Genomic DNA, 21,889 nt, shown 5'->3' with positions numbered 1-21,889 from the left:
ACCACCATCACCATGATAAAGGCAACATACTGCAGATGCTGGAAATTTGAAACAAAAACAAAAAATGCTGGAAAAACTCAGCAGGTCTGACAGCATCTGTAGGGAGAAAGACAGATTCTGTCAGACCTGCGGAATTTTAACAGCATTTTTTGTTTCAGATCACCGTCACCATCCCTGGGTATGCCCTGTCCCACCAGGAGAACAGACACAGAAGAGGTGGTGGCATAGTGGTATACTATGTATACTAGGGAGGGAGTTGCCCTGGGAGTCCTCAACATCGACTCCAGACCCCATGAAGCCTCATGGCATCAGGTCAAACATGGGCAAGGAAACCTCCTGCTGATTACCACCTATTGTCCCCCCTCAGCTGATAAATCAGTGCTCCTCCATGTTGACCACCATTTGGAGGAAGCACTGAGGGTGTCAAGGGTACAGAATGTGCTCTGGGTGGGGGACATCAATGTCTATCAGCAAGAGCGACTTGGTAGCACCACTACTGAATGAGCTGGCGGAGTCCGAAAGGACATCGCTGCTAGACTGGGTCTGCAGCAGGTGGGGAGGAAACCAGTAAGAGGGAAAAATATACTTGACCTCATCCTCACCAACTTGCCTGCTATAGATTCAACTGACAGTATCAGTAGGAGTGACTGCCTCATAGTCCTTGTGGATGAAACCCCGTCTTCACATTGAGGATACCCTCTATCGTGTTGTGTGGCGCTACCACCGTGCTAAATGGGATAGATTTCAAACAGATCTAGCAGCTCAAAACTGGTCAGCCATGAGGTGCTGTGGGCCATCAGCAGCAGCAGAATTGTATTCAACCACATTCTGTAACCTCATGGTCTGGCATATCCCCCACTCTACCATTACCATCAAGCTGGGGGATCACCCCTGGTTCACCGAAGGGTACAGGGGGGCATGCCAGGAGCAGTACCAGTCATACCTACAATTGTCAGTCTGGTGAAGCTACAGCACAGGACTACTAGCATGCTAAACAGTGGAAGCAGCATGAATAAAAGCGCAAAGTGAACCCACAACCAACGGTCAGACTGTAAGCTCTACAGTCCTGCCACACCCAGTCATGAATGGTGCTGGACAATTAAACAGCTAAAAGGAGGAGTAGGCTTCACAAATATCTCTGCCTTCAATGATAAGGGAGCCCAGCGCATCAGTGCAAAAGGCAGGGCTGAAGCATTCGCAACAATCTTCAGCCAGAAGTGCCAAGTGGACGATCCATCTCAGCCTCCTCCAGAGGTCCCCATGCCAGTCTTCAGTCAATTCAATTCACTCCACATGATATCAAGAAACAGCTGAAGGCAGTGGATACAGCAAAGGCGACAGGCCCTGACAATATTCCAGCAATAGTACAAAGAAAGAACAAAGAAAAGTACAGCACAGGAACAGGCCCTTCAGCCCTCCAAGCCTGTGCCAATCATGTTGCCTGTAAAACTAAAACATTTTGCACTTCCGGGTTCCGTATGCCTCTATTCCCATCCTATTCATGTATTTGTCAAGCTGCCTCTTAAACACCACTATCATACCTGTTTCCACCACCTCCTCTGGCAGCAAATTCCAGACACTCACTATCCTCTGTGCAAAAAACTTGCCCCGCACGTCTCCTCTATAGTTTTCTCCTCTCACCCTTAAATCTATGTCCCCTAGTAATTGATTCTTCCACCCTGGGAAAAAGCTTTTGACTATCTACTCTGTCCATGCCACTCATAATTTTGTGAACTTCTATCGAATCGCCCCTCAATCTCCATCGCTCTAGTGAGAACAATCCGAGTTTCTCCAACCTCTCCTCATAGCTAACAACCTCCCGACCAGGCAGCATCCTGGTAAACCTCCTCTGCACCCTCTCCAATGCCTCCATATCCTTCTGGTAATGTGGTGACCAGAATTGCATGCAATATTCCAAGACTTGTGCTCCTGAACTTGCCGTGCCCCTAGCCAAGCTGTTCATGTACAGTTACAACACTGGCATCCACCTATGTGGAAAATTGCCCAGGGATGTCCTGTACAAAAAAAGCAGGACAAATCTAACACGGCCAATTACTGTCCCATCAGTCTACACTCAATCATCAGCAAAGTGATGGAAGGGATCATCGGCAGTTCTTTCAGGCAGCATTCACAGAGCAATGACCTGTTCACTGCTAAGTTTGGGTTATGCTAAGCTCACTCAGATCCTGACCTTGTAATAGTCTTAGTTCAAGCATGGACAAAAGAGCTGAACTCAAGAGGTAAGGTGAGACTGACTGCCCTTGACATCAACGCAGCATTCGACCAAGTGTGGCAGTGGGAAGTCAATGGGAACCAGGGGAAAACTCCACTGGTTGGAATCATACCTAGCACAAAAGAAGATGGTTGTGGTTGTTGGTGGTCAAACATCTCAGTCCTGGGACATCACTGCAGGAGTTCCTCAGGATAGCGGCCTAGGTCCAACCATCTTCAGTTGCTTCATCAATTACCTTCCCTCTATAAGGTCAGAAGTGGGGATATTCACTGATGATTGCACGATGCTCATCACCATTCACGATTGCTCAGATACTGAAGCAGTCCATGTCCATTTGCAGCAAGACCTGGGCCGGGATTTTCTGGCCCCATTGTGGTCGGGACTCACCGTGGATGAGGCAGTGCACCAGCTAGAAGTCCACTGACTTATGGTGGAACCGGATGATCCCGGCGGTGGGCAGGTGCGGAAAATCCTGCCCCTGGATTACATTCAGGCTGGGCTGATGAGTGGCAAATAACTTGCGTGCCAGGCAATGAATATCTCCAACATGAGCAAATCTAACCATCTCTCCTTCACATTCGATGGCATTGCCATCGCATACCCCCACAGTCAACATCCTGGTGTTACCATTGACCAGAAACTGAACTAGACCAGTCATATAAATGCTGTGGTGACAAGAGCAGGTCAGAGACTGGGAATTCTCCAGAGACTAATTCACCTCCCAACTTCTCAAAGCCTGTCCACTATCTACAAGGCACAAGTCAGGGGTCTGATGGAATATTTTCCACTTGCCTGGATGAGTGCAGCTCCCACAACACTCAAGAAGCTTGACATCATCCAGGACAAAGCAGCCACTTGATTGGCCCGTCCATCGACCACCTTCACCGTTCACTTCCTCCACCACTGACACAGTTGCAGCAATGTGTACTTTCTCCAAGATGCACTGCTGCAAGACTCCTTCAACAGCACCTTCCAAACCTGTGACCTCTACCCACCTAGAAGGGCAAGGATAGTAGGTGCATGGGAACACCACCATCTGCAAGTTCCCTTCGAAGCCACACACCATCCTGACTTGGAAATATATTGCTGTTCCTTCACTGTCACTGGGTCAAAGTCCTTGAACTGCTTTCCTAACAGCACTGCCAGTGTACCTGCACCACATGGACTGCAGCAGCCCACCACCCCCTTCTCAAGAGCAATTAGGGATGGGCATTAATTGCTGACTTAGCCAGCGACACCCACATCCCATGAAAGAATAGGTTTTTTTTAAATCCCAGTTTCTGCTGTCTGTCCACATAACTGATGCCCCCCATACCTGATTTTCTGTTATGTCTTCTCTGCACTCCCAATGTTGTTCTGAAGTGTCTTTCTATCCTTTTCACTTATATACTTTGTTTCCAATCTTTCTGTAATCTGCAAACTTTAAAATGATCACTCCTGTACCTAAATCCAGGTCATTTATATACATCAAATATATAATTGACACTTCACCCTAATCTGGTAAATAAGTGTTTCGCTGTACACTCTCATTCTTTTAGTTTAGGAAGGGCTGTTTATATTATCTGCTGGAGGGTACCCTGTGCCATCACATTCTGTGATTCTATATATGAATGTTAGAAATACCCCAGTGCATCTGCTGGTGGATTGTGAGCACTGCAACACAATTCATGCTATGAATCCTGAATCATTAATAACATCCTAGTGCCTGTTGGTACTGGCAGTTTGAGGCTGTGCTATTCTGTTGTTTTACCTGATGAATAGTTTTAAGTACTAATAGTTCAGTACTGAGAAATCACCTATTGAGATCTGAAATATTTTGATACCTCATGCACTATAGGTTTGCTGTATATTCTGTCATGATTCCAGACCTGAACAAATTGTTTCTTCCAAGAATGGTGACATTTCAAGCTGCAATAATGTGTTTGCTGTCCTGATTGGTCGACTTTGGTCATTTTTAGCTGTTCTGTTGCAGGTTCCTTTGCTGTTCAGGGCAGCCGGAGATGTGGGATTGGACAGCCTGTATCCTTAGGGCTCAGGTAATTAACAGCAATTTGCAGAGATATAGTTCCTTTAATCTGGCAAGATATGCCAGGATGTCAAGAAATCACGTAGTCAATTAAATCTTTGCATTTTTCTATCTTGAACTCTGTGCTTCCAGTTAAAGCACATTCTAAAACAGGAGGTTAGATGATCTGATAGGTGTTCAATTGGAAGAATATTCCTCATCATTTTAGTGCTTGTTGGGTCCTTTCCTTTGATTCTTTCATGGAATGTGAGTGTCACTGTCTGGGTCAGCATTTGTTGCCCATCCCTCGTTGCCTTTGAGAAGGTGGTAGTGAGCTGCCTTCTTGAACCGCTGCAGTCCATGTGGTGCAGGTGCACCCACAGTGCTGTTAGGAAGGGAGTTCCAGGATTTTGACCCAGTGACAGTGAAGGAACGGTGATATATTTCCAAGTCGGGATGGTGAGTGGCTTGGAGGGGAACTTGCAGGTGGTGGTGTTCCCATCTACCTGCTGCCCTTGTCCTTCTAGTTGGTAGAGAGTTTGGAAGATGCTATTGAAGGAGCCTTGGTGAGCTTCTGTAGTGCATCTTGTAGATGGTACACATTGCTGCTACTGTGGGCCGGTGGTGGAAGGAGTGAATATTTAAGGTGTTGTGGCGATCAAGCAGTTGCTTTGTCCTGAATGATGTTGAGCTTCTCAGTGTTGTGGGAGCTGCACTCATCCAGGCAAGTGGAGAGTATTCCATCTCACCTTGTAGCTGATGCACAAACTTTGGGCAGTCAAAATTGAGTTACTCATCCCAGAACTCCCAGTTCCTGAGCTGCAGCTGTAGCCATGATATTTGTATGACTGGTCCAGTTACCTTTCTGGTCAATGGCAACCACCCTGTGCATGCTCACCACCCCCTCCCCTTCCCCAAGATGTTGATGGTGGGGGATTCAGCAATGGTAATGCTATTGAATGTCAAGGAGCGATGGTTAGATTCTCTCTTGTTGCAGATATCATTGCCTGGCACTCATGTGGCTCAAATGTTACTTGAAACTTATGAGTCAAGCCTGAATGTTGCTGCATTTGGACATGGACTGCTTCAGTGTCTGAGGAGTCGCGAATGGTGCTGAACATTGTGCAATCATCAGCGAACATCCCCACTTCTGACCTTATGATGGAAGGACATGTAGCCAACAAGTTCTTTTCCACATCTGTTCAGAGCACGATGGGTTAGATCTCGCAAAGCTGGAGCATAATGTAAGGGAGGTTTCTGAAGATGAAGGATAGGGAGTGAGGAGGATACTCCAGTTAAAACAGATGAAGATGGGAAAACCATCTCCTTCAAAAGTGAACTGAGTGAAATGTCTGGTCTAGGTTGCAGTTTAGAAGGATAGGTACAAGCCAATGGGAGCATGTAATCAACGAAGCATGTACTGTTAGAACCAGGGTGTGGGAAGGGCTGTGAGATAAATATTTGGGAGCTTGCTTGCTAAACTTTGCTGATCAGAGCAATCTTCTGTCAAAGGTTTCCTCAAATTTAACAAGATAGGATTACACCAGAAATAGGAGCAGGAGTAGACCACACGGCCCATCGAGCCTGTTCCGCCATTCAACACGATCACAGCTGACCTTGGGCTTCAACTCTATTTTCCCACCTGCTCCCCATATCCCTTAGTTCCCTGAGACCATGGGTGGAATTTTCCCAGAACTGCGCTAAATGTGGTAGTGGGCGGGTAAAATGGAGTCCTACCTGCTGACGAAAATGGTGGGTTTTCACACCATACCTTCCTGAGCCCACCTCATTATTTATGTGTTCCCGGGAAACATGCCGTTTCCATGGCAGGCAGGTTTTCATTTCGCCATCACTCTGCTGTTGCATCGCGCCGGCCGACAACTTTAAAAGGCAGCTGCCAGCAACATCCTCATCACCACCAGATCACCACCACCAATGTCTGGGAGACATAGGCAGCAAAAGCAAAAAGACTGCAGCCCCTGCTTCAACGATGGGTCCCGCGAGCGACTGCCGGATGCCATGGAGGCCGCCGAGATCTGCTCTACCCTCGCTCTGGCCACAGGATGGGCAGCAATGTCACCAACCCGGCTTGGGAGGCGGTGGCAGTGGTGGTCAGTGTGAATGCCCTGCAGAGGAGAGCAGCTACCCAGTGCTGCAAAAGGATGAATGATCTCCTCCGTTCTGCCAGGTTAAGTCACTCATTTCATTGCTCCCAACTCACATGCTCACAAACCCATCACACACCCACAGAGCCCTCACTCATTGCCAGTGTGAGGGACATCACCATTCACTCTCTCACTCACCGTCATTGTCCTCACTCTGTCCATGGGACCACTCCCCACCCACACAGGCCAGGCATACTTATCATCTGGCCTGGCAGGAGTCCTGATACACTCTCCCCATCTCTATCCATGCAGAACAAACCGGCTCACAACAGGAGGGAAAGGTCGCAGACAGGTGGAGGAATGCCGGAGATCAAAGTTCTGACAGAATTTGAAAACAGAGCCATCCAGCTGGCCGGCGGTGACTGGGACCGGTCCTGTGCTGAGGTCGGCGCTGCTCTACCAAGTGAGGATCCAGCAGTGCAACATCCATTAGACAGCCATGCTGTGAGTGATGTGTCCTCTTTCACAGGCCACTGCCATGTACTAATCATCTCCCCTTGCTTTCACAGGCACATCTGGGAAACAGCCGACAGATTCCATAACCCAGGGCCTCCAATCAAGCTCCGAAGAAACCTCTGAAGAGGAATCTGAAGGCACTCTCCCTGAAGACCCCTCACAGCGCTCACCCACACCCTGCACCAGCGCAGAGACACACACCTCAGGATCACAATCTGGTGAACACATCACATTTCCTGATCCACAGCAGGTGGAGGCAGGGACTTCCCAGGTCCCCGGCACTCGGAGGACTGCTCGAGGCCAGAAATTCACTGAGTGCAAGTCAGATGAGGAGCCTGTGGACTTGGTCATGTCACTGTTGCTGGAGCTGCAAAGACAAGCTCAGGAACATCAGGAAGGGATGTCCTCTGCACTCCTCAGATTGCAAGGCACGACGGAGGAGTCCATCCATCTTCAGTTTGAGGTGATAGCGCCGGCATTGCAACGCACCGAGATCAACACTGGCAGGATGGCGGCCGCCATGGAGACCTTGGTCCAGGTTGTCACTTCACTCCTGTACTGCTGCACGGGCTGAACTCCATCGCTGCTGCTTTGGTTGGCCTCCAACAGTGTGTACCTGAGAGGGGTGCCGGGCAGCTCGATCTCACTCCAGCAACCCCTTCCCGCTCACGGAGTCAGCCAGGGGCCCTTGGGCACCCATAGGGAGGAGGATCAGCAGGTGCACACTCCAGGTCCATCCACTCATGTGGCTCTGGGAGTGACCGGCCCATCCAAATCCACTTTTCCTGTAACCTCCACTGATCCAGCTCCACAGACCGAGGAGGGGGCCACTGCCACAAAGCACGACCACAAAAGCAGGTCGGGGCTCTCCAATTCTCGGTCCTCCAGAGGAAGCTCACCAAAGTCATCACAGACAGGGTGTCACAGTCAGCAGGCTGCCTCCACCTCCGCTGTGGATGTCTGGGGAGCACCAAGACATAGCGGCAGAGTTAGGAAAGTTAGGTAAAAGTAGTTGCACAGCCTGGCCATGGGTGTTGATCACTTAATTATTATCTGAATGGCTATAAATTGAGAGAGGGGAATGTGCAACGAGACCTGGGTGTCCTTGTACACCAGTCGCTGAAGGTAAGCATGCAGGTGCAGCAGGCGCTAAAGAAGGCAAATGGTATGTTGGCCTTCATAGTGAGAGGATTTGAGTACAGGAACAGGGATGTCTTGTTACAATTGTACAGGGCCTTGGTGAGACCACATGTGGAATATTGTGTGCAGTTTTGGTCCCCTTATCTGAGGAATTATGTACTTGCTATAGAGGGAGTGCAGCAAAGGTTTACCCGTCTGATTTCTGGGATAGCGGGACTGACATATGAGGAGAGATTGAGTCGATTAGGATTATATTCACTGGAGTTCAGAAGAATGAGGGAGGATCTCATGGAAACCTATAAAATTCTAACAGGACCAGATAGGGTAGATGCAGGAAGGATGTTTCCGATGGTGGGGGAGTCCAGAACAAGGGGTCACAGTCTGAGGATAGGGGGTAGACCATTTAGGACTGAGATGAGGAGAAATTTCTTCACCCAGAGAGTGGTGAGTCTGTGGAATTTGTTACCACAGAAAGTAGTTGAGACCAAAACATTGTATGTTTTCAAGAAGCAGCTGGATATAGCTCTTGGGGCAAAAGGGATCAAAGGATGTGGGGAGAAAGCGGGAGCAGGCTATTGAGTTGGATGATCAGCCATGATCATAATGAATGGCGGAGCAGGCTCGAAGGGCTGAATGGCCTACTCCTGCTCCTAGCTTCTATGTACACACTGTTTACTATTGTCAATAAACTCCTAAAAATGTCACCCTGCCTGTGACTCCTTGTCCTGGTGAGCAGTGTTCTTGTCACTCAGATGTGAAACCTTTCTGCACAAGATAAAGGCAGGTGTCTCAGTCTAGGGCCTCTTCCTGTGTCTGTGCAGCCTTCAAACCACAGTGATGGTCCAGCCTCACACTCCCTGGAAACATTACTGATGCCGGTACCTCGGCAGTGCTGGTCATTGCTGCCAGAATGTGGTGGGCAGGCACCACAGAGTTCCCTCATTCTCCCTGAGTGCTCTCAGCACCTTTAAGGTGGGGTTAGCCCCCATCACACCAACATCTGCGACCAGTGATGCTGTGCACCAGCTCCTGAAGGGCTGAGGTGCTGAAGGTGGACACAGCATCAGATGCATCTGAAGTTTCACGGCTGCGTCTCTGAGATGACCCTGACCATGGAGCACAAGCGAGCTGCCCTCGGCCAGACGGGAGTCGGATATTCTTAGAGGCTGTGTGAAGATCTATGGAATGTCCTCACTGCATGTTGTCATCATTCTCCTGTGATCGAGTGACTATTAGGGCCACCACTGCATCTCCATGACAGGAGCGTTCTCACAGAGGGTATTGGTGCTGCCTTAAGCCAGACTGGAGGAAACGTTCACAGCTGCGATATGAGGATTTACGGGGGCGGGGGCACCTCACTGCATATCGTCATCATCCTCCACGAACCTGGCAGTTGTGAGGGCCTCCCGAGTGAGCCTGCTTCCTCTAGACAGCGTGAGAGCCTCATCCTTCTCTTCATCACCACTGAGGACCCCTTCACCCTCATCCCTGTTGGCGTCCTCCTCATCGGAGGAGATGTGCATCTCCTCCACCTCCTCCTCAGCCAGCTCCTCTCCCCATTGCAGCGCCAGGTTGTAAAGGGCGCAGCAGACGACGATGATGCGTGACACCCTCTGTGGACTGTATTGCAGGGCTCCACCAGACCGGCCCAGGCACCGGAACCACATCTCCAGCATCCCGATGGTCACCTCCACCAAGTTATGAGCTGCTGCATGAGCCTCATTATAGTGTCGCTCTGCTGCAGTCTGAGGCTGCCTCACAGATCTCATCAGCCACGGCCTCTGTGGGTAGCCCCTGTCCCCGAGGAGTCAACCCTGCAGCCCCTGTGGATCCTGGAAGGCTGCAGAGATCTGCGAGTGACTCAGGCTGTAGGTATCGTGCACACTCGCTGGAAACCATTCACACACCTGCAGGATGTGTTTCTGGTGGTTGCAGACCAGCTGCACATTCAGTGAGTGGAAGCCCTTGTGGACAGTGTGTGCGGGACCCCCAGCTGCCCTTTCCTCATGAGGTTGCTGCTCCTGCTTTTGTGTGACCAGGAGCCTCAGTCACTCTCCCCTCCATCTTCTACGGCCTCTGTCGGCCGTCAGGCACACAGATAGGTGCCCAGGATCCATGATCCTGACGTGGTCCTCCTGCAGCATGAAAGGGAGAGAGAGACATGGTTATCATGGGTGTACTTAGCACCTTTCCTGACCCTGTGTGACCACCTCTTAATGCTTCCTGGAGAGTGCTGGTCACCCCTCGGATGGCCGGAGGTGAGTGCGCTGCATGGCTACCCTGTCAACCTGCGACATGGGGGAGACTGGTCCAAACCAGGATGCTGAGATTGCAAGAGGCTGTGAGCACCTCCAGCAGTGACTGTTACATGGCCAGCATTAGCGAGGAGATTGTACAATGTGTGCTGTCCAATTGCTCTGCGGTCCAGTAAAGTGGTGGCGGACTCGAAGTCTGTGCTGTGGGTGGGCTGGCAGGGATCGGGGTGGGGGTGGGGGGGTAAGGTATGGAGAGCTTGGTGGCCCTTTGGTGCCTCTGCATTGCTTGCAGGGGTGGGCAGACTAGGAGCCCGACCCCAATCATATCACTGTGGCTGCGCCTGATCTGTCTCAGTTGCAGAGGTATGGTCAGTTTATACAGGCGTCCCTAATGTGTGGCCACTTCCCTCGCTTACCCTGCCCCCCACCTCAATGGCCTGTGCGCAGGATTCAGCGCCAGGGCACACTTGATGCCCCCCACCTCCAAAGCTGACCAGCACTTGCTCCCAGGCACCCCCCCAGCCCTCAGCAGTCACCTCCAGGGCCAGGCATCAGTTGCCCCCACCCCCCGGGTGCCCCTGAGGCCTGTAAACAATGGGTGAGCTGTGGAGGCACTGCTGCTCACTCACCTCAGTTCATGTGGCCTGTGCGCTGTTGTGAAGCAGGTCTCCCTGTTTTCCCACTGATATGGACGGACGATACGCAGGGTTCCAAGAGCCTGGTTGGATGGACTATTAATTAAAAGCTGATGTATTACAATTAGCTCCCCACTGACCAATGGCAGGAAACGCAGCCCGCCATTGGCCGTTGGCAGGCAGAGCAGACGATCGCGATCTGTCTTCACGCCATCGTGAAGTGGGTCGCGTCATATTTTCTGCACACGTCACCTATCACACCCACTGATGCCAGCAGGCTCAGAAAATTCCGCCCCATATTCCCAATTCCACCCCGTATTTCTGCTTATTCCAGCCTTAAATGTATTCAATGATGGAGCATCCACAACCCCCTGGGGTAGAGAATTCCAAACATTCACAACCCTTTGAGTGAAAACATTTCTCCTCATCTCAGCCCTAAACGATCAGCCCCTTATGCTGAGACTCTGCCGCTGTGTTTGATTCCCCAACCAGTGGAAGAAATCTCTCAGCGTCCACCCTATCAAACCCCTTCAGAATTTTGTAGGTTTCATTCTTCTAAACTCCATAGAGTTTACTCCAATTTACTCAGCTTCTCATGAAAGGACAGCCCCCTCATCCCAGGGACCAATTTTGTGAACTTTCACTGTACCGCCTCCAATACAAGTACATCCTTTCTTAAATATGGAGACCATAACTACACATTATTCCACATACAGTCTCAAACGCTGTATAATGGTAGCAAGACTTCTTTATCCCTATACTCCATTCCCCTTGCAATAAAGGCCAGCATTCCATTTGCCTTCCTAATTGCTTGCTGCACCTGTATGCTAACTTGCTGCGTTCCATGTATGAACACACCCAAATCTCTTTGAACATCAACACTGACAAGTTTCTCACCTTTAAAAAAATATTCTGCTATTTTTATTCTTTTAGCCAAAGTGAATAACTTCACAATTCCCCACATTATACTCCATCTGCCATTTTGTGGCCCACTCACTTAACCTGTCTTCTCTTTGCAGCCTCTCTGTGTCCTCCCCACAGCTTACCTTCCCATGTAGCTTGGTGTCATCAGCAAACTTAGATATATTACTCGCTGTCTCTTCATCTAAGCCATTAATTGTGACACTCCATTATTCACTGCCTGCCAACTTGAAAAAGCCTTGTTTGTGCCCACTCTCTGTTTTCCATCAGTTAACCAACCCTCTATCTATGCTCATATATTACCCCCAACTCCATTTTTTAAATTCATTTATGGAATGTGGATGTCGCTGGCTGGGCCAGCATTTATTAACCATCCCTAATTACCCATGGTAAGGTGGTGGTGAGGTGCCTTCTTTAACCGCTGCAGTCCATGTGGTGTAGGTACACCCACAGTGCTGTTAGGGAGGGACTTCCAGGATTTTGACCCAATGACAGTGAAGGAACGGAAATACATTTCCAAGTAAGGATGGTGAGTGGCTTGGAGGGGAACTTCCAAGAGGTTGTGTTCCCATGTGTCTGCTGCCCTTGTCCTTCTTTGAGCTGCCTTCTTGAACCGCTGCAGTCCGTGTGGTGTAGATACACCCACAGTGCTGTGGCAGTGGTCATGGGTTTGGAAGGTGCTGTTGAAGGGGCCTTGGTGAGCTTCTGCCGTGCATCTTGTCGATAGTACATGCTGCTGCTACTGTTTGTCGGTGGTGGAGGGAGTGAATGTTTGTGGATGGGGTACCAATCAAGTGGCTGCTTTGCTCTGCATGGTATCAAGCTTCTTGAGTGTTATGGGAGCTGCACTCATTCATGCAAGTGAAGAATATTCTATCATACTCCTGACCTGTGCCTTGTGGATTCTGGACAGGCTTTGGGGAGTGAGGAGGTGAGTTACTTGCCACAGGACTTGTTAGGCTCGCTGGCCTGTAGTTCCCTGCTTTGTCTCCCTGGTTCCTTGATAAGTGATGTAACATTTGCCATCTTCCAATCTAACAGCAGCATTTCCGAATCTAAGGAATTTTGGAAAAACCTAGCCAGCACATCCACTATCTCTGCAGCTGTCTCTTTTAGAAGCCTAGGGTGTAGGCTATCAGGTCCCAGGGATTTGTCAGATTTTAGTCCCTTAAATTTCTCCAATACTTTATCTCTGATATTAATTTCCCTAATTTCCTCACTCTTTCTAGCTCCTAGATTATTGTCTATTTCTGGTATGAAACTTGTGTCTTCTACTGTGAAGACAGGCACAAAATATTTGTTTAATGCCTCTGCCATTTCCTCATTCCCCATCATAATTTCTCCTGTCCCTGCTTCTCAGGGTTTACTTTAGCTACTCTCTTTTTTATATACTTATAAAAGCTCTTAAAATCTGCTTTTATACTTCTGGCTAGTGTACTCTCTTCTATTTTTTCCTTTATTACCAACTTTTTGGTGGCCCCCTGCAAGATTTGGAAACACTCCCAATTCTCAGACTTGCTAATGCTTTTTGCAACATTGTAAGTCTTTGGGTTAGATTCACGACAGGGTAGATTGTACTTGTGATGTGGAAGGAGTGGACTAGATGGAATATACAGTATGTTCTTGTATTTATATTCTCATCTATAATCCTCCATTTTGAGTGTTTCTCATTGTGATATCACATATTAAAGAAGCAGATCCAGTTATCGGAACTTTTTGGGACAAGCAAATACAAGGCCAGGAGTGGAGGCTAGTGTATCATTTTTGTGAAATACATAATATTGTTCTGAGAAATGGATTCAAGTCTCAGTTTCAGATGGTTAAAGGGAAGAAAATGATTGTATTTATATAGCACTCCAAAGTGTTTTACAGCCAATGAAATTCTTTTGGAATGTAGTCACTGGTGTAATGTAGTCTTTCCTTTCCATCAGCATGATGACCTACGACCTACGATTCTTAGACGTCATTCATCATCTGATGTATCCAAGCAGAAATTTGGAACCATGCCACTCATTCCAATCCATGGGGACGACAGCAATGCGGTCATGCTATCAGCAAATCAAACACTGGTAAAACAAGATTGTTTACTGTGGCACCTTTCAGATGCTTTTATGTTGCTCAGACACTGGGTTTGCTGCAATTGGCTTATGTCCCCTGCACCTTGTGCGGCCAATTTCATCACTAAAGGAAATGCAGTGGATTTCTAACCTGTTGATTTTACTGAATGTACCAGATGGACATTGATATGAGTGGCACTTGAACAATAAAAGTGCAGTTTACAGTTTGCTCCAACCAGCTTTCACTGAACTGTTCAATCCATTAGGGTATAAATGCATCCTGACACGAGTGTGAATCAACAACAGCACACAGCAAACTGTCTCGCACATTGCTAGAATTTTTAAAATATATTTAAATCAATGGAAAAACAAATCATTCAGTGTGTAAAGCAGGCTGTCTATGTGATATGGTGTGATCTCCTGCCTAAGGCAAATTCAAAGCCTGATGTTTCTTTAATCCACATTTATTGAATTATAATGGTGTTGCTAGATTTATACACTGAACCCTTAACTGCTGACATGAATGGTGCTGCCCTTCATTCGATTTGTTGAGCCCCAGATGAATTTTCCCTTTCCCTTTCCCTGCCTACAGTCAAGTCACCAGATTGAGTGACAGGAGACAGCAAACTGTTCCATCTGGAGTTGTTCTTCTTGGGCAAAGGAGATTGTGGGAAGATTTAATTGGTGTACAAGATTATAACAGCTTTTGATAAGGTAGACAAAAAACAAAACTGTTCCCATTAGCTGATGGTACAAAGATCAGGTGACATAGTTAAGATTTTGGGCAAGGAATGTAGGGCAGATGTGAGGAAAAAGCATTTTAATAGTCGTAATGACGTAGAATTCACGCCTATGAAGTTACTGCTTCTGAAGGGGAGCCAGCATGAACTTGATGGACCAAATAGTCCCCTTCTATGCCATAATTTATTCTATGGGCTGAATAATCCAGGGAGTTGGGGAGGGAGGGCGAATGGCATATCCCCACTCCCGCCGGAAACTACACCAGCATGGAGTCAACCCGCTCCATGTTGACCTGCCTCACAGATATAAAGCATTGCGTGGCAGACTATTGAGGTCCCAGTGGGATTTCTACCCAGAAAGGCATCCGTAGCTGATGCCAGGATACTGGAGCAGAAAGGACCTCAAGGCCATGGCTCTCTGGAGCAGGTAAGTCTAAGGTCATGGGCCAGAGGGTTTAGGTAGGTTAGGGAGAGGGGCAGTGGGGTTATAGGGGTGGGTTTAAGGGAGCGAGCGGGTAGGAAGGAAGGGGGGTTCAACCTAAGGGGAACCACCCTGTGACCGGCAAAGGGCAGCCCCCAAGAACAACATCCCCCACTTCCTTCCCACCCTTTCATAGCCTAAGGTAAAAAAAATTGGGCTTTGCGGTCCGGCCCTGCTGCCCACACCAAGTGTTTTATGGTGTGGGCAACATATTATTTAAGGTCAATAGGCTTGATAACCAGCCTAATTGACTCCTAGTTGCTTATTTAAATATGGTGGGTGGGCAGCTGATTTCAGCACCTGCCTTGCATTATGGGGGTGAGCAGGATGATGCTGGGACTGAGAGCTGCTGAGTCTGAACACATAAAAACATGGGTTCCTCAGTGTTGCTTGGTCCGCACTGGGTGGTGCTTTGCATGCAGAGGGTTTCTAGCTGGAAGTTTGGTGAGTGAAGGAGTTTGATGGGGGTGGTGCTCCTTTTTCTACCTTTATTAGCCTCCAGTAGTTGGCTCTTACTTTGGTACAGGGGAAGAAGCTGATTGGTGGGTAACTGGCAAGTTATTCTACTTATTCTAATTATAATGAATAGTTTTTAAAGTTGCGGTATAACAGGTCAGCTCGGCCCAGTGAAATGTGCATCCTATGGTATGTGGGAAGTCATAGACAAACTGTATCCTAGATAAACACGTCTGCCATCTGCAGGACATGTCACTGGCTATAGAATCTTGAGCTCCGGGTTTTGGAACTCAAGTAATGGCTGAAGCCACTGTGGTGCATCCTGAGCAATACATAGATTGCACATTTAGGGAGGTGGTCACACCACAGCGTAAGAACACACAGTCAGTGAGGGAATGGATGACCACCAGGCAGTCTAAGAGAACAGACAGGTAGTGCAGGAGTCTCCTGAGTCTATCTTGCTTGCTAATTGGTTTTCTGTTTTGGTTAGTGGTGAGGGTGATGGTTTCTCAATGGATTGCAGCCAGAGCCAAGTCCATGGCACCATGGATGACTCAGCTGCACAGAAGGGGAGGAAGAAGAGGTGAAGACCAATAATAATAGGTGATTTGATAGTCAGGGGATCAGTTGGATATTTCTGCAGCTGTAAATGTGACTCCAGGATGGTATGTTGCCTCCCTGATGTCAAGGATGTCACAAAGCGGCTGCAGGACCTCCTTCTGGGGTAGGGTGACCAGCCAGAGTTCATGGCTCAGATTGGTACCAATGGCTTACGTAGGAACAGGGATGAGGTCCTCAAAGCATATTTTAGGGAGTTATGAAGTAAATTTAAAAACAGGACCTCAAGTGCAATAATCTCAAGGTTACTCCCAGGGCCCCGTGCTAGTGAGCATGGCATAGCATTTAGGGGGAGATTGTGGCATAGTGATAATGTCACTCAACTAGTAATCAGAGGCCCAGGCTAATGCTCTGGGGCAAGAGTTCAAATCCCACCATGGCAGATGGTGGAATTTAAATTCAATCAATAATCTGGAATTGAAAAGCTAGTCTCAGTAATGGTAACCAAAAAACCATTATTGATTGTCATTAAAACTAATACCCTCTAGGGAAGGAAATCTGCTGTCCTTACCTGGTCTGGCTGACATGTGCCTCCAGACCCACAATGATGTGGTTAATTCTTAAGTGCCCTCTGAAATAGTGTGGCAAGCCATTCAATTCAAGGGAAATCGGGGTGGGCAATAAATGCTGGCCCTGCCAGTGATGCTCACATCCCAGGAAATAATTTTTAAAAATAGGAATTGAATTGAGCGATTGAACATGTGGCTGGAGAATTGGTGTAGGAGGAAGGACAACAGATTTGAGGCATTGGGACTGGATCTGGAGCAAGTGAGATTTGTACAAGATGGATGGGTTACACCATAACAGGACCAGGACTAATACCCTCGTATGGAGATTTGCTAATGTTGTTGGGGAGGGTTTAAACCAGCTTGTCAGGGGGATGGGAACCTGATGGGTAGCTCAAATTAGAAGGAAGTAAATCTGGTAATGGGAAGTTCAAAGTAGCAAGTGAAGTGAAGGCTCGCATCAACTAAACCTAGAATGGAGAATAATGTCAAAAAGACATAGTTAAGGGCACTCTACCTGAATGCATGCAGCATTCACAACAAGTTAGATGATTTGAAGGCACAAAGTGGAAAATGGGTATGATTTAATTGTCATTACAGAAACATGGCTGCATGGTGACCAAGACTGGGAACTGAACATTCAAGGATATTCAACATTTAGGAAGGACAGTCAAAAAGGAAAAGGAGGGGGTGATGCGCTGATTATAAGGGATGGATCAGTACATTAGGAAGGGAGGATTTCAGATCGGAAGACCATAATGTGGAATCTGTTTGGGAGGAGCTACGAAACAGCAAGTGGCAGCAAACATTGGTAGGAATTGTTTACAGGCCACCAGAAAGAAGTTGGAGTGTGGGGCATGGTATTATGAAGAGTGCAGGACGGCATGCCAGGAGCAGCACCAGGCATACCTAAAAATGAGTTGTCAATTTGGTGAAGCTACAACACAGGATTACGTGCGTTCCCAGCAGCGTAAACAGCAAGTGACAAGCAGAGCTAAGTGATTACATAAACAACTGATCAGATCTAAGCTCTGCAGTCCTGCCACATCCAGTCGTGAATGGTGATGGACAATTAAACAACTCACTGGAGGAGGAGGCTCCACAAATATCCTCATCCTCAATGATGGAGGAGCCCAGCACATCAGTGCAAAAGATAAAGCTGAATCAATCGCAACAATCTTTAGCCAGAAGTGCCAAGTGGATGATCCATCTCGGCCTCCTCCGGAGGTCCCCAGCATCACAGATTCACTCCATATGATATCATGAAATGGCTGAAGGCAGTGGACGCTTTTTTTTATTCGTTCATGGGATGTGGGCATCCCTGGTCAGGCCAGCATTTTTTGCCCATCCCTAGTTGCCCTTGAGAAGGTGGTGGTGAGCTGCCTGCTTGAACCGCTGCAGTCCATCTGGTGTAGGTACACCCACAGTGCTGTTAGGAAAGGAGATTTTTTTTTTTTTCAAATCTTGTTGGTCAATTATGAAGAATTATGGACTGGTTAATCAGTAATAAGCATTGTGCTTTCTTGTTACACTCCAACATGATAATGAATAGTTTCAGCAGAAGGAAACTAGGAGAAGCAGCAAAGTGTAGACTGAGGGAGCATTATATTTAAGCCAGTCCCTAGAAGAAGGGTCAATTTCTGGAAAGGCCTTAGAGAATTTGGCTCCTGGAGTAAAAGGATGTGTGTAGTTGGGTTGAATCACATTTTGGAGAAATGAAGTTCAGTTTGGTTATAGGCTATTTATTTATCCCTATGTATTTACACACACAGTAAATGGGAAGATTACACAAAGGAAAAGATTACTGAGGTGCAGTCCATTCACTGGAGATCACTGAGGAGTTCTCAGTGGAGATACACTGTTCTAGTTGCTGTTTGAATAATTTTAATATTATTTTAGAGTTTTGTTTCCTCAATATTTTACACTTGCCAAAATATTTATTGAATTTCATTTGTTTCATGTGAAATTATATTGATTTCTGAAGATGCTAGTGACCTGGGACTGTTGTTTGATACTAGCATGTAGATATTCCATCTTGAGTTTTAACCAATGAAGGGGTTACATTGCAAGACTTTATAAAGATGTGCATTGAATAAGAATGAAAGGAATTTGTATACATCTTACTGGAAATAAATTCTAAATTGTCTCTGTGAAATTCAAGCAGTTTTGAATTCTGATGTGTGATTAATTGTCAAATTCCTTAGGAATAAAAGTCAAGTTTCTATCATTCGTTACCCCTCCAAGGTTTATTACAGCTTTAGAGTTATAGGATAATGGCATCATGTCTTTTCTCATTTTTTGATTGTTTAAAGTGTTATTCTTTTAAAGATTTCCTCCTCAAGTAACCCCCATTTACCTATGCTTTTATTTTAGATTGGCATGATTGCAGTTGACCTTCCCATTTTATTAGATCCACTGTGAAGGGCCTTCAGCCTTCCCTTCTTTACATCAATAGAATTTGAGTGTTGGGCCAACTCTCCTGTTAGCACCTGATGTCACCTGACCTAAACTTACATCACAATTCTCAATTAATGGTTGCTGGATTTACTGCTCGTCATGGACATTTTTTCAAAGATCTTATGATTTAGTTTTAGCACTGGAACACAAGGTCTAATATTTATCAATGTATTGGTTAAATGTGTCTGCATTCATGTTAAAATCATAGACCACAGAAGGAAGTCATTTGGCCTATCAGGCCTGTGACAGCTCTTTGGAAAAACTATCCAATTACTCCAACTCCCTGTTCTTTCCCCATGGCCCTGCAATTCCTTCCCCTACAAGTATTCATGCAATCCCTTTATCTTCCCTTTTTGATTATTGAATCTATTTGCAAAGTCTTTTCAGGCAACATGTTACAGATCGTAACAACTCATTGCACAAAAAAAATCCTCTCTACCCCAAGTTCTTTTGCCAATTATTTTAAAATGATACATAGCTCCTGCATTTAATGTGTATTTCTCCTGGCTAAACTTGCTGAGGTTGAGGATACCAAAGACTTTTCATTCCTGAAGTTGGAAAATTAATATTCCATGGCTTCTAAAATTGGTTTCTTTAGCAAATCACTACCTGCATGGAATACTTTTAATCACGTGGCTGAAGTTAAAGACTGAGTTGAGGTGCATTGTGTAAATTACTGCACCCAAATGCTCTTGTTTCCTTTATCTGTATTAAATTTGCTGTGTTTATTGCTCACTCCCTATTTCATTCTATAGCATCATTCTATAACACGATCACCCCTACAGCAGCAGATGTTTCACACTGGACAGAGCTTTGTGAGGCCCAGAAGTTACACAACATCATTAATGCACTGAGAGGAAATCTATTTTTCTGGACTCTGTGGGTATAGCTGATAGATAAGGGCACTGCCTGTGGCAAGAACATTACTTAGTGTTTTAACCCATTGCTAGTGGAGTCCAGGGCTTTTTTACAGCTTAAACAAGGGACGTTGCTAATGAACAGGGAAAGAATGAACTAATGGGACAAGACATCCAAGTATTGCACCAGTACTGACAAAGCTCCTTTCTAACCTCAGCCTACACTGGAAAGATGTGAGCTTTGGTCTAAAACAGTCAAATTTCAGGAAACGTCTCCTTCCCGTCAATTTACTTGAAGTCACGTTATGTTGTTCATGCTCCAGTTCTGAAAATGAAAGCCCACACCCTACTTTTCCCCCTCCCTTTTCACCCAGTAATCTCTCCAATGTGTGGGTCTTTTTCCATTGTCTTTATAATATCTCCTGATTCCTAAAACAAAAATCTCTCCTGGTTTAATATAATTAATTCCAACTGCCTATTGGAAATGAGAAAAGAAAATGATCGGGAAGACTGAAGCCATTGTTTTCAGTTCCTACTCCAAACTCTGTTTCCTAGCTACCGACTACAATTCTGTCCTTGGCAGCAGCCCAAGATTAAGCCAATCTGTCGCAAACTTGGTGTAACATTTGACCTCATATTTGCAACATCATGAACACCTTCTAGTTCCACCACCATAACATAGTCAGACTTCACCCACGTCTCAGTTCATCTGCAGCCAAAACCCACATCCAGGCCTTTGTTATCTGCAGACTGATGATTCCAATGCACTCCTGGCTGGTCTCCCACATTCTACACACCATAAGCTTGAGGTGATCCAAAACTCTGCTACTTGTGCCTTAATTTGCACCCAATCCTGTTCACCTATCATTCCTGTGCCCTCTGACCTACATTGGTTCCCACTCATGAAACATCTTAATTTGAAAATTCTCATCCTTGTTTTCAAATGCATCCATGGCCTCACCCCTCCCTAACTCTGTAATCTCTTCCAACCCCACAAGCCTCCAGGATAACTGCTCTCTTCTGGCCGCTTAAGCATCCCTGATTTTGATCACTCCATCATTGGTGGTCATGCCTTCAGTTGCTTAGGTTAAAGCCACTATATCAATATAAATTGTTGCTGCATTTATATAGCACCTTTTTATGACCTCAGTATGTCCCAAAATGCTTTACAATCAATAAAGTATTTTTGAAGTGTAGTCACTGTTGTAATATAGGAAACATGGTAGCCAAGTTGCACACAGCAAGCTCCCTCAAACAACATTGTAATAAATGATCAGATAATGTTTCAGTGGCTTTGATTGAGGGATAAATATTGGCTAGGTTAACTCTCCATGCTTTTCTTTGAAATAATGCGATTGCATGTTTTGCACTTAAGAGTGCACATGTGGCCTCAATTTAACATCTCATCGGAAAAGCAACACCTCTGGCATTGCTGCCCTACTTTGGTGCTGCAGTGGAATGTCAGCCTTGACTTTTGCAGAAAGTCTGCAGAATTTTCAAACTTCAAAGTCAGTTAAGTAACGAAGTTAAACAAGGAACCGCATGGCAGTGGCAGTGATCTGTCATTCCGTTGAAAGTTGTTTACCTTGAATAGGTGTTAATTTTTGTAGCAGGAAAGTGAGCTAGCATTACAGCTTGAGCATGTCATCTGTGGCTCTGTAAAAGCAGACAGTTTTTCAAACCTTATGGAGTAAGGGGACACACGGAGAAGAGACTAGGCCTAAGCGAGATGTAGACTGAGTACAAAGCTAAGAAGTTGGTTCATATGGGAGTTTGATGCAGTGAGGGGAAAAGATGTGCTATTTTTTCTACCTTTTTACAGCCTCCAGTAGCTGTGGAAGACACGAGTTGCTTACAGAAGTAGAGGGGAAGCTAGAGACAGCAGCGAGATTTTGAAGAGTTTGGGG

The 21,889-nt window shown here is 46.6% G+C and overlaps 1 protein-coding gene across 6 annotated transcripts in view; it reads left to right on the top strand.

Moving 5' to 3' along the window:
• The window catches only part of arap3 (ArfGAP with RhoGAP domain, ankyrin repeat and PH domain 3), a 491,562-nt gene that overhangs the window by 451,752 nt on the left and 17,921 nt on the right, over nucleotides 1-21,889 (top strand). For 5 of the 6 annotated variants that reach the window (XM_041193181.1, XM_041193177.1, XM_041193179.1 and 2 more), the window contains 2 exons: nucleotides 4,206-4,269; nucleotides 13,742-13,879. In XM_041193181.1, the coding sequence (XP_041049115.1) occupies nucleotides 4,206-4,269; nucleotides 13,742-13,879 (202 nt within the window). The remainder of the gene's footprint in view (nucleotides 1-4,205; nucleotides 4,270-13,741; nucleotides 13,880-21,889) is intronic. The other variant, XM_041193182.1, reaches the window with a different exon arrangement.

This window comes from Carcharodon carcharias, chromosome 8 (genome assembly GCF_017639515.1).
Source record: "Carcharodon carcharias isolate sCarCar2 chromosome 8, sCarCar2.pri, whole genome shotgun sequence".
NCBI lineage: Eukaryota > Metazoa > Chordata > Chondrichthyes > Lamniformes > Lamnidae > Carcharodon > Carcharodon carcharias.
This window is presented reverse-complemented; position numbering and strand designations above follow the sequence as displayed.